This window comes from Archocentrus centrarchus, chromosome 5 (assembly GCF_007364275.1).
Source record: "Archocentrus centrarchus isolate MPI-CPG fArcCen1 chromosome 5, fArcCen1, whole genome shotgun sequence".
NCBI classification, from domain to species: domain Eukaryota; kingdom Metazoa; phylum Chordata; class Actinopteri; order Cichliformes; family Cichlidae; genus Archocentrus; species Archocentrus centrarchus.
The window spans coordinates 4009161-4022360 of record NC_044350.1 but is presented as its reverse complement, the minus strand read 5'-3'; the positions used below and the strand labels follow the sequence as shown (position 1 = coordinate 4022360).

General features: G+C 43.6%; 1 protein-coding gene across 1 annotated transcript; it reads right to left on the bottom strand.

Moving 5' to 3' along the window:
* Positions 1 to 2364: 2364 nt before the first annotated feature.
* Positions 2365 to 10422, bottom strand: LOC115779723 (Krueppel-like factor 15). The gene is made up of 3 exons (XM_030728489.1): positions 10277 to 10422; positions 6673 to 7860; positions 2365 to 4187 (listed from the first exon to the last, which is right to left on the bottom strand). Exons 2-3 carry the CDS (start codon positions 7791 to 7793, stop codon positions 4019 to 4021), a joined length of 1290 nt encoding a protein of 429 aa, XP_030584349.1. The 5' UTR covers positions 7794 to 7860; positions 10277 to 10422; the 3' UTR covers positions 2365 to 4018.
* Between the last annotated feature and the right edge of the window lie 2778 nt (positions 10423 to 13200).

The window sequence follows — 13200 nt, the reverse complement described above, 5'->3', positions numbered from 1 at the left end:
GAAGTGGAACCCGACCAGTACAGTGATGGGTTCTGGTACCTGAAGGAAGGATTATGTATCATGTTGTTTATCTTTTTGGCCCCTCCCACTAGAGTGTGTGAGAGGGTGTGTTGCCTGAGACAGGTGGAGACTGCTGATTGACCAGTTTGAATAAGTGCCTAAAGTTGGATTGATGGACAGCAGCTTCTTATCCACCAGCTGACAGCCACCTTGCCCCTGTCCTTGTCTCCTCCAAACCCAACAACCAGCCAGCCATTTTCTAGTAGTTCTAATCTGAAATGCCTGAGTGAATAATGTGAGCTAAATTTCCTTCCTAGTATCGTTATTGCAAGCCACAAGTTTTTGTAAATGGTTCTGTAAATAGAAAATGGTAAATACTTAACCACTGTATATGCTGAGCACTGCAGCAGTGGGAGTGAGAAGCCATTTTTATTTTAACCATTTTTCTCTTGTTCATTGGTTAGTATTCGTGTTACATCCTCGGCCTAGGGGTAATCTAGATGTAACATGAGGCAGGACTCGTTCCAACCACTCCCAAAAAAAGGCCGGCAACACAGAACAACTGAGGATGCTAAGCAGCAATTTGTTTGCTTCGGTAGTGAGCAGTGCCCAAACAGCAAACAAAAGGTTCTAATGTTTCCCATTCTTCCCTAACCAATCATCCAATCCAACCCTAGGCACTTAATCAAAGTGGTCCATCAGCAGTCTCCACCTGTCTCAGGCAACACACATACACACACCTTGGAGGGAGGATAATAACAAAACCTGCATAAAAATACACACACAACGGAACAGTATCAGTCATGGATTGGCCTCCCCAGAACCCAGACATTATTAAAGCAGTGTGGGATCATCTCGACAAAGAACAGAACAAAAGGCAGCAACTTGACTTTTAAACGCATTAGAACTGTATAAACTGTTTTTTTCCTTATACACTGTATTTCCATGTGTGTTTACACATTTCAATAAATCACGGCACATATTACCCATTCTCCTAGCAAAATGAGGGTGGCTCAAGACTTTTGCACACTACTGTACAACTTTATAACTGTCCACATTATGTAAATCACTATATTTTAAGGTGAAGCCTTAATTTTAAAGCAAGGTTTAGTTTACATGAGCTAACTTATGCTACTGGTTAATGTATGCTACCAGTAATGGCAACGGTGTGTGCTGTGAGCTGATAGAACCTTCTCTACTTGGGGGCACTGGAACAATTTGAAAAAATATTCAACATTGCCGTGTTTACTATTCTATTAAATATATTAGTAAATAGTATTTGCATGTCCACTGGACACAAAGTGACATTAGTGTTCATTTTGAGTTGTGATTCTGACCAGATGCTGACTTTAACTCAAACTCTGTTTAGTGTTTGTTTTTTGTTTTTTTTAATCTTCACCAACATGTACAAAGATTTTGTCTCTTTAGCATTCAGTGCTAGTAAATAAATATATGTGACTTTTCGTGAAAAAAAGGATCCAAAACACTGAGGCTGTGGGCCATAAAACCAAAACAAGCGAAAAGACAGCTGCACATAGCCCATTTAGAAACACAGCTGACTGGCAATTATCACTGTTATTGTTAATTTTCCTGGAAATAATAAGTAGAGCTCTAAGAACAGCACTTGAGTTTACTGTTTCTCACATACTGGTACATCATCATGTAAACCTTATAACAAATGTTGATCTATGTCTGCCTAATAAGCAATACTGCAATAACGACATAGCAAAAGGATTAGCATTTTTCTTTTTTTTTGCTTTTTATTTCTGCAAATAGGAAAATAGCATTTCTGGTATTCAAAAAAACAAAACAAAACAAAAAATTATTGCCTGTGTTCAACCACATACACAGGCATCACACAGAGAGAGACAGAATTGGATGATGATTAGGGAATACAGGTCTGGATGTAGGTCAGTAGAAGCAGCCTGGGGAGGCTCAGACACAAAGACAGCATTGGTTCAGACAGATAAACACGTCTGCCCGTCTGTTTCTATGCTACAGAGCACGGATGCTTTAAAAGAATGAAACCTAGGGTCTCCTAAATGCTAAGAATCACAGATATAAGGATGATAAAAGGATTGTTGTGTAAATGTCTGTGCGCCGCTACGCGCATAAGTGCTCTGTTTTTGCGCTTATCCAAAAGCACCAGTGTTGCTCGAGCTAAAGTTAAGATTGCCTGCAGTATTAAGTGCCTGTTCAGAGACAGTCCAGCTATGTGAGGATTTATGCCTTCAATTAGTCTATTTTGTGAAGCACTGGTGGGTTAACAAGCACCAAAGTGTTGAGATCAAATAACAAATGGTAATACCAACCGCCCCGGGCACTTTAACCTTCCTCACAAAAATTGATTCTCTCTCTTTTTTCTTTTTTTTTTTTGCATTTTGCCGTTCCAATGCATTTTATGGAACTGCCGTAAGAGCACAACGAGTGTTTTCTGACTGTTTCTCACTTTTCACTAACACAAGTGCACTTGAGACCAGCAGACTCAGCTTCATGGTTTATGTGAATGTGTAGAGTGGGACTCCAAATCCCAGACCATAATCAATCCAACATTCCACAGATTGATCACACTACAATCAAACTCACATAACAGACTGAAGACCTCTCCAGGAACACGACTGATTAGCTTAATGCACTGATTGAAAATCCTCTTTGATTTAAAAAACAAACAAACAAACAAACATCTATATAAAAGCTACAAGCTGTACACATTATCTTTGTCCTTAATATTCAGTACACATTATATTGAATATGGTAATCAAATGATTGGATAGACGTTAGCTGCCTTTCCAGCTATTCCATACTATTAGCTTTTCTTGCTGCTATAACCCCAAAAAATAACTGTTTACAGTAAATGCTACTGTAAATTTAAAAAAACAAAAGCGCAGAGTTTCACATCACTGTTGCACCATTGAGCCACAGAATACCTTATAGGCCCACAAGTATTCTTTAGTGTGTGTTTTTTTTCTTTTAAACCACATAAGCGGGCTACACAATGATTTCCAGAGAACAATGAGCTTATAAACTGTATAAACTAAGGTGTTGTTTTCATCGTCTCACAGGGCCAGAACAAGGATTTCTGGTTTGGCAACCCTGCGCGCAGAGTCACAGCTAAAGAAGAGCAGTGGTGTGATAACAGCAGGCTCGAGAGAGGTTTTGTGAGATGGACAAAGGCATTAATAAAGAGATTAGGATGTACTGGGACTGAGAAAAGGCATACAGGTCCAAACCATTTGGCTCATGATTGGATGAATGCAATAAAGGCCAAGGTGTGCTCCGTAAAACAATGAGTTTTTCTTAACTTGGCCAAATTGTTAGGGACGCCACAAGTTCGATAGGACTAAACACCGTCTCTTAACGTGAGGAGCCTCGGAGTCATTTGCAAATCTTAAACTCAAAGTACTTTCAGAAGAATTCAGAATAGCGCCCTACAGAATGAGCTTCCGACTGAGTCCATCTAAGCTTTATGATTAGAATATATAAGTGCAACAATGGAAGCTTCATCTGAAACATTTGAACCCTGAAGTTTAGCTGGAAGCAAACGATTGCAAAAGTAGAAAAGAGATTAGATAATTACAGATGCTCCCATTACTGGTTGACACTCGACTTCCCACAACACCTGGCAGCTTGGTAACTGGAGCAGTAGGGCACACAGTGGTTGCAAGAGGGGCCCCTATAAGAATGTCTGCTGCTCTGCATTCTGCCACGCATGAGTGTGTGAAGGCCAGGAAATCCACTCTGAGCTGAGTTTTTCCTGAGGTGGCTGTTAGCTCAGTATAATACGAGCAGCTCACGAGGAACACTGAAAGGTAAAACAGAGGGGAGGAAGAGAAAGGAACAAAACTATGAAGTGGAACGGCAGCCAACTCGAGATTCTTCTGAAAGCCCTGCTCGTAAAGCACCAAAAGTCCTGAGGAGGCCCAGACCTTCACCCTGCTGTCCGAGTCAAAGCTAGGCTAGATGAGGCAGGCAGGGCAGGTGGGTGGGTGTTAGGCAGGGTCTAGGCCAGATGAGGGCGTCACACTGTGGCTCTGATAATCCTGCTGGGCCTGGAGCTGCGGTGGACCTTCGTGTGTTTGGACAGGTGGTCGCTGCGGGCAAACTTCTTCTCGCACAGTGAGCACTCGTAAGGCTTGACGCCCGAGTGAGAGCGGCGGTGACGAGACAGTTCGTCGGATCGGGAGAACCTGGCACAAAAGCACATAAACACAACTTAAAGAAGGTGTTTTCAGACTCACACACCAGCTAATGTGGCCATTAAAGGGGACATATCATGCACATTTGTAGGTCTAGATTTTTTTTTTTCTTTGTGGGGCAGGGGTGCTGTCTTTGCTTCTCTTATATTGCCTACAATTCAAAAACACGTCCATCTAATACCCTCTGTTTCTTCTCCTTCTTTTTTATCTCCTAGAGGCCCCCTGCCAGTGAGCCCACTTTTATTCTGATTAGCCAGCTTCAGGAAGAGTGTCAGAAGGCTACAAAACCATATTACAGGTGTTTTTGCACATGCTCCTGAATTCACATCTAAAATCCTCCTTTAAATAAGCAATAATGAGTTGTTGGGAGCAGAGTGGGACTTGTGACATCACAACAGTGTATTGACTGATGAGGACACAAGCACCGCCCTGTCCACGTCCCCTGTGTGAGCCAAGTCTAGTGTTCAAGGACCCCCCCCCCCCCCCCAAAAAAAAAATGGTAGCTAAGGGTACAAGGATGATGGTTATGAACTAAATCCAGGTTCATGTTTTTGCTGTGAAGTATGACAGTATTACAGAGCTTGCAAATTGGGCAAATGTTTTTGTGTTTTTCCAAGTTTTTAAAAACCTGCAATCAAGTCCCGGTCATGTTAAACATTTATACGGAAAAAGTGGGAATCTGTGGCACAAAGAAGGATTTATCTTGGAATTTCTTCAGGCTGTCATTTTATCCTGCAAGAGACACTGAAACAGCTGTAACTTTCTGAAGTGTTTACTGACTAATTTGCCTAATCTTCACAGAGCCTGAAAGCACAGTGGAAACACAGATAAGGGGCTGAAACAACCTGAAGTTCCTTTGGAAGTTCCTGACATCAAACCCCAAAACTAAAACCTGTGAGATCTTTTGATGGAAACAGCTAATGACCCAACCTGTATCACCATTCCCAGTTAAGTCTGAACGGATGAGTAGGCATTGAGTAACAGGAGACTGAAAGGCTAAAATCACTGTTCTCCAGATGAAAATGAGGCAATGCTCATATAAAACAGTTTCAGTACACTCAGACATGTATGAATCAATTCATGAATCTTTATCACTACAAAGCACTCCAATGTGTTAATAGCCCAGGACAAATCTTCCAATAACTTTGGCATTTTCCTGTTTTATCATTTACTTTACAGAAAATTTACTCTCTGGACACACAGAGAAGTCACACCCAATAGACATATCAACACAAAGGAGTAACCTAATGCAGCACTCTGTTATATTTGTTTATGTATAAAGAGTTTGTTTCCATTTTTGGGAGAATATTTTTTTTGGTTTGTTTTATATTAAATAACTACCATCTCAGCTTGTCTGCCTCTCATTTCTTTTCAGTCTCAGAAGTGAACATGTGTCAGTTCACCTCGCAGTTATTCTTTTAGCCACTTTGTCATCTGGACTTCATAACCTTTCTTCAAATAAAGTCACTGCAAGACGTGTATGAGCAGCATCCACACAGAGATCATGCACTTTGTAGGAGACGCTGCTTCGAAAGCTCTCCCTCAATGATAGCGGTCGCTGTGACATCATCCTGGTGTGAATGAAGTCCTAAACTGAGGGTTTTGTTCACCTCGTGAACTTGGGGCGGATCTGCACGGTTGTGCTATGTTAATCAAATGGTAGGCCCCGCCCTAACACACACCTTACACATCCTTCAAGACACTAATGGGGACCATAATTTAAAAATCAATCAATCAATCAAACATCATGTTGTTTTCAAGAATTTGTGGATCTAGCAAGTGAGACCATAAACTCATCAGGGAAGTGCTGACTAAGACCACAGATTAAGTGAGAAGTGGGGTCATTTTGCTGTAGACTTCTATACAATCAGGCTTCTTTTTGCAACCAGAGAAGCTGCCCCCTGCTGACCCTAAGAGGGAAAGCAGGTTTGAGCTACTTCACTAGTGGCTTCGCCTCTCTGACCTACATACATCTTTTATATAAAGTCTTTTTATCTAAAGTTAAACTAACTTATGCGCATGATTTTGTCAGGTGACAAAGTAGCTTTGACTATTCAGTGTTGGTTACCATCAAATCTCTGGAGCTCATAAAAAGCACTTCTGCACATATAGCTTAATGCGCCATCAACCAGAAAGCTGTTTGAGCAAACATATATAGGCTAACTAGATTCCAGATAAACTAATATCACTGAGATGGAGACGGAAATGTTTTGTCACTATGATCATTTTCTAAGGATGTGGAGCTTCCCCTTGTGAATAAGAGAGCAGCCGAAAGTAGCTTCTTCTTTTTCCATTTCCTTATAACAAACCCACTGTCATTTGTTCATGCAGGGCCTGTTAATCTAACTGGTCGTACCGGATCAGGCCATCTGCTGAACCAATGTGAACATTTCCGTCATCCACTGGGGAAATCCCCTAAAATTTAATTTTAGTATTGGACTGTTAAACCTGCTATAGTCTACATCATGTTACATACCTCCAGCCACATTCAGGCCAGCTACATGTGTAGGGTTTCTCTCCTGTATGACGGCGGAAGTGAGCTTTCAGATGGCTGCTTTTGGTGTACATCTTCCCACAGCCTGGGTGGGAGCACTTGTGGACCCTTTCAGTAGGTGGCACCCTCGTCAGTCGGGGAGCCACTGCTTTTAACACACCACCTCCGTGGCCCCCGACTCCAGTCACGCCCGTGATCTCTAGAGTCCTCATGGTGATAGGCAGGGGGGCGATCTTTACATACTTCTGGTCAGCTGACTTGTTGTCCCCACTATTTAGTGATAGCAGAGTGGTGTGGGTGGAGGGCACCTGGGGAGCCAGCAGTGTGACATTTTGTCCTGTGGTACCTTGAAGCCCCATGACCAGATGAGTGAGCCAAATGCCATTTTGGGCCCCAGGAGGAGGAGGAGGAGGACGGCCTGCTGGATTCTGTGCCTGGGCCAAAGGAAGCGGCTGGAGCTGGAGCACCAAAGGAGCACCCAGGAGCACCGGTGGAGTCAAGGTGGGTGGTGAGGGGTTAACTTGGGCACCAGAGGAAGGATCAACTGGAATGGGGCTGTTTCTCCCGTTTTGAGAGGTGTCTGAGCTGGAAGTGCATTGGGAGGCATCAGTTTTTGGATCATCGATAGTCTCTGAGGAAGCAACTGGGGGTGCAGCGGCAGGTGGCGAGTCAGTGGAGCTGCATGGTAGAGGGGAGGCCTCCTCTTTTGGAGCCACCATCCCTTCTTTGACTAGTTCCATCTTTTCCCTCAGAAACTCCTCGATGTCCTCCAAGGTTGGGGAGAATGGAGAACAGGGGCGAAAAGGGAATTCGGGCAGTTTAGGCTCCTGACTGGCAGGTTCCCCTTCTCCCATTTCTCCCAAGAAAATATGCAGATGCTTCTCTCCTTCTTCATCCTCCTCCTCTTCTTCTTCATCTTCCTCCTCCTCTCCTGGGCTGCAGCTGTGCATAGCATCCACTTCCCTGGTCTCTGGGCTATCAGAGGAGGCCGAACTGCTCCCCTGGCTGCGGTCTCCATCCCCGAGGTCAAGGGAGAAGAGGCTGCTGCTGTCCCTGAACAGGTCGTTCTCCAAACTCAGCGTTCTGCTGCTGAGAGACACCATTGATCCTGGCCAAGCGCTGCAGAAGGGACGTAGAGGAAACTCGATCCAGAGGAGGAGTCACAAAGACCTGCAAAGGCAGCAATGAGACCGGATTTTTACCCAGCAGAAAGTAAAAAGGCAGTAACATGGCAACAAAGAACACTTTTCTCCTTCATTTTTTATCCAAAATTTCCAGTTTGGAAGTCAACAAAGTGAAACTATTAACTAGGACTGTGTTATAGGGTGAAACCTGACACTGAATCACACAACAGAAAATGAACTAGCAGCTATTCTGATAATCTGTTGGATTAAAGATACACCAATATATCAGCCGACCAATATTAGCGCAGATCGCAGCTGTATCTCTGTCAATGTATGTGTAATATCTATTTATAAAGAACATACTGTAGAAAATGATGTGTGGGGTAATTCAGAAATCATCTCATCACATCATTTGTTCAGCAGAGCAGCTCCAACTCCTCCATCCTCTCAGTATGCAGTACATGCAGTACCTGTAAGCAGAGGAGCTGAGCAGCTGGTGCCAATTTAATTTTCTCTTTTCAACATAATTCTAACATACTGTATGTCTATACACATAAAGATTATTGACAGACATATCAATTTTAGATTTGTTTTTTTATTTTTTTTACTTGATACGTAGGGCATCTGCCACAAAACTCCAATATCGGTCACTGTTACAGTAGTTTCTGAACCAAAAATGCAAAAACACCTTCCAGCTGCGATGATGTATAGATCAAATGAATGGAAGCTTGGGTAAAACAGGCCATTCAGAGATGTTTGGGAAATCTTTTTTCTTCACCATTCTGATGACCATCAAACTAAATATAAGAAAATAAAACATAACTTAAGTGACTCAGATGCAGCCTTAGAGCAGAATGGAGAAAATGTAGCCAAGCACACACACAAACATTTAAATAGCATGCAATCCTCTGAGTCATGCTGTTACAAAACTCTCCACGTATATCAAACAACACAGGGACGACTCAGGGATCCTGCCAGCGTATTACGAGCCCCGCGGACAGTTGGGCCTAAGATTGTCCCGCAGTGAGCCCATACACACCCATCCATTAACCATTTTTAGAAAGCTTGAGAACTCTGTGAGGTGTATTTTATGACGTCACACCTTTTTTTCCCCATTCTGTCCACAGAATGGGTAAAAATGTCTGCAGGTTAAGTTAAATTATATGCAATCGGGGTTAAATATGATTTGGCGCTCTCCTGTTGGTACAGGCTTACTTTCTCGGAAGTTTATTTCCTACTTCCATGAAGGGAAAGTAAGAATGTACCAGCAGGAGTGCACCACATTTTTATTTATTTATTTCCATGCGCTTGAAGGAACGGAGCAGTGTGAGAATTCCTTTCCAGTGCAATGCAAGGACTGCCCCACGCTGATGCTATACTCAGTTAATGTTAGTCTGTGGTCCTTACTTGACTAAATACAACTATGAGAGGCTATATATACCATGTGAACTTAATATAAACAACTCAGGTACTCAGGAAGTGGATTCTGACACAGGGCCCCTCTGCAGCACACCTGCACAATATCAGGCAATAACAACTCTAACTGACCTTACACATCAGTGAGGTCGCCACCTTTCAACTCTCAGCTTGAAAGGAGAATAATGAGTTGCCACATTGCTCCTCTCACAGGCCATGCTGTATTAGACTCAGTGTAGAAGTGTGTACATATAACACATTAGGCTACATTCACGTGTGAGTCTCTTTAATAGCTTCTTACAGTCAAGTCCAGCATGTAAACTGTGTTTATAGACCAGTGCTGGTGCTGAAATGTAGTAAAAGCCTGATGTTAAAATGAAAGAAAAATCTGAGAATGCAGCTGAAATTAGGAGATGGCAACTCTGACTTGAGTTGTGTAACAGGTACTGGGACCCCCAAAAACCCCAGTACTTGTTTCCAAACACATCTCACTCACAGGATGTGTGAGTCACCTCACATGGACACATTATACTGCAAAAATTGTTGGTTTTGCAAATGTTAAAAAGTTCAGATTTAATCAGATGGAGGGCCCCCAGCAGTGCATGTGCGACCCCTTCACAGGCCCGCAACCCCTATATTTAAAACCAAATTCTTAAACAAACTCGTTCCTAGTAGTAAAATAACCCCGAGTACTTATGTAAAGGCTGTTTGCTGGTGCTGTCAGAGCGTCGGGCACATGTGGCAGCAGGGCCTCACTCCTCGCAGGGCACGGACGCTGCGCAGGGTAAACACGGCCCGCACAGACGCGCCCACAAACATATGGCGAGAAAAACTGAGCAAACGATCGCCGAGAGAGAGCGGAAAACCCGCAATGTGCCTGTTTGTGAAAGGAGGAGCGCTCCACACACAGCGTGGCAAGCCAACTGTGTCCACAGAGGCATCCACGAGTCTCAAGTTCGCCTGGGTCATAAAAACTGCTCTATTTATACTCCTCCGTCTTTCCGGATGAGCCGAGCAGCAGAATCCCAGCGGCTGGCTCGACCTACCGTGCTTCAGAGGCAGGAGGGTCGGCGCAGGGGAGCGGCGCAGTCGACGGCTCTCTGTATCTCGGCTTTATTTCTCGTCTCCGTCGTGTTATTGTCGTCGCACACTCACATCCCGTCTTTGCCACGGGTCCATGTTGGCATTCCTTTTCCCAGCGTCACGTGACGGCATCGCCGCACAACTCGGAGGCACGGGTCCCTTTCCGCACCTGTGATTGGACGAGCTCCGCGGAGGCTCGCCCAGAAAGGAACGCGCTGATTGGCCACCGCTCAACGAAGTCTGACTGCCATGTGTTGTTAGAGAGGTAACTACACTGTTTTAACAGAATCCACTGTGGCCAATAGATATGCACACGGTATTTGGGGGGCGGCAACGGATACTCTGATATTATGGGGTGGATGGACCTGGTCACCTAAAAATCGCTTTTTGGTGGTTCGATTCCCTGGCAGACTCCAGTCTGCATCCCTGGGCAAGATACTGAACCCTGAGTTAGGTAGAAAGCACTTAAACATAGAAACTCACATTTTGGAGTTTAGTGCAGTAAGTGTAGGGACATCTTCTCAATATCAAGGACACCTGCATTTGTTCCCCTCTCCCTCCAGTAAATGAAAGAAGCAGAGGAATTAAAAACAGCTATAAAAATTCTCAGCAAGCCAAAGGTGAGTTTGGTGGATATTACCCAGCTGTCATAGGTGGAGAGGCAGGGTACATCCAAAGCAGGTCACCAGTTCATCACAGAGCCAACAAAAGAGATAGACACGTGCACAGTCTTACAGCTTCACCTAGGGCCAATTTAGATTCACTTTATCAAATAACATAACATGCATATGGATGAAACCCATGCAGGAACAGGGAGAGCATGCATACTCCACACACAAAGGTCCAAGCCTATCAGAAGATTCAAACCTTCTTGCTGTGAAGCACCAGTGCTCTGAACCAACCCGAACCCTACTCCCAGATTCTGACTATCCACACACACAGACATGTTTTGATCATGAGTAGAAATCTTACCAAAACAAACCTGAGCTCTTGAAGTACAAGTATATATAAGTCCAAATGCATCAATTCATCATGAAAAAACAAACAACAGACTCAAAAGTAACCAGAAATCAGACAGAACTGAAAGAAATGACTGAGTGGACCAGGTTCTACCCGGTGCATAAAAAGGTCAAAATTTAGGAAATGAAGTCCCTGATGCTCTGGGTAAGACCTCTACCCTACACATAATGCGTCATTCACACTTTCACTCTAGTGTGTTTTTATGATCATTCTCCGTGTTTTCATGTTTTCAAGTCTAAAACAAATTCTGCACCTTCAGTTTTCCTCCATCGGGGTGTTTTTTTTTTAAACAGCAAGTCAAATTTGTCATGAAACTACGAGTACATGTATGAAACTGTTTAAACTTGGAGTTCAGTTATCAGGAATATCATGAAAAATTAATTTCCTACAAACAATCCAGCTCACCCACTTCAATATAGTGCAAAGTGTTGTGCAAAGAAAATTATAGAGGAGAAAGTTGTAATTGTCACTCTGACCACACTGTGGTGCTGTTATACAGCTGAACGGACAGACACAGTGATACAGAAGTGTGTCGCTTTGGGTTGTTGTCACAGTAACACAATGCAGCTGCTTAAGGATTCGTTTCCAGCAGGAATTTCACTGATTCAGAGAGCTTTGACGACAACAGTGCTGCTGATGAAGATGTGAGCAGTTTGTTTTGTGCCATTCATGAATCAAATGATTTAAAAGCAGCAGAAGAGCAAGAAAATGATATAGGCTTATTCCTAGAATACAAACTTTTTCAGTGGAGATCTTCCCTGATTCCTTCTTTTAGTCTGGGACTAGGCTTAATCCAGGACTGGTAAACTTGACAATAGTGATCAGAGTCCCCAGAGAAGTCAGGAGCGATCTCATCGTCAGATGAACTCTGCTGCTATAAACACGTTTTCCAGAACAAATTTCCAATGTGAGAAGTCAGAAGATCTCAGAGACAGGCAATCTGCTGGAAAATGCTGCGGTTAAGCTCATGTGGCCACGGCTGGAGAAAAGGAATGAAGTGCCAGAGGTCAGTAACGATGCAGGAATAGAGGAATGTGTTTTCACTTCGCAGCCTTCCAGGCAGCAAAAACTGACTTGAATTTTTTGGCTTAAGAGTGTTACTTCACTGTTTATGTTTTATTATGGGGGTGTTAATGTAGAGAATATTAAGGAAAAAAAAAAGGCTTTCCAACCCCTACCAATGGCCTCCAATCACTCAGGTGACCCATAACTTCATAATATTTGAGTTTGTGAAAACATCTACAGCAGAATGACAGGCATATGACAGGCCTTTTTTTGTAAAGGGACCCCATATTAAAAAATAGATTTCAGGCTTATATCCTGGTATGTCTCATCCATGTCTTCATGGACCTGCTTTGTGCACTGGTGCGCTGTCACATTGGAACAGGAAGGGGCCATCCCCAAAGTTGGGAGCATGAAATTGTCCAAAATGTCTTGATATGCTGAAGCATTAAGAGCTCCTTTCACTGGAACTAAGAGGCTGAGCCCAACTCCTGAAAAACATAACCACACATAACCCCCCCCCCCCCCCCCCCCCCCCCCCCCCCCACACACACACACACACACACACACACGCACACACACACACACACACACACACACACACCAAACTTTACACTTGGCACAATGCAGTCAGACAGGTACAGTTCTCCTGGCAAGCACCAAATCCAGACTCGTCCATCGGATTGCCAGATGGAGAAGTGCGATTCATCACTCCAGAGAACACATCTCCACTGCTCTAGAGTCCAGTGGTTGTGTGCACCACTGCATCCAATGGAATATTTAGTAGTGGAGAAATTTCATCACTGGGCTTGTTACACATGTGGCATCCTATCACTGTACCATGCTATAATTCACTGAGCTCCTG

Excerpts from the sequence above, each read along its gene's own strand:
- LOC115779723 (XM_030728489.1), bottom strand. The coding sequence starts at position 7,793 with ATGGTGTCTCTCAGCAGCAGAACGCTGAGTTTGGAGAACGACCTGTTC. Across the intron at positions 4,188-6,672 it reads TGGCCTGAATGTGGCTGGAG|GTTCTCCCGATCCGACGAAC; the intron begins GTATGTAACATG and ends CTTTTGTGCCAG.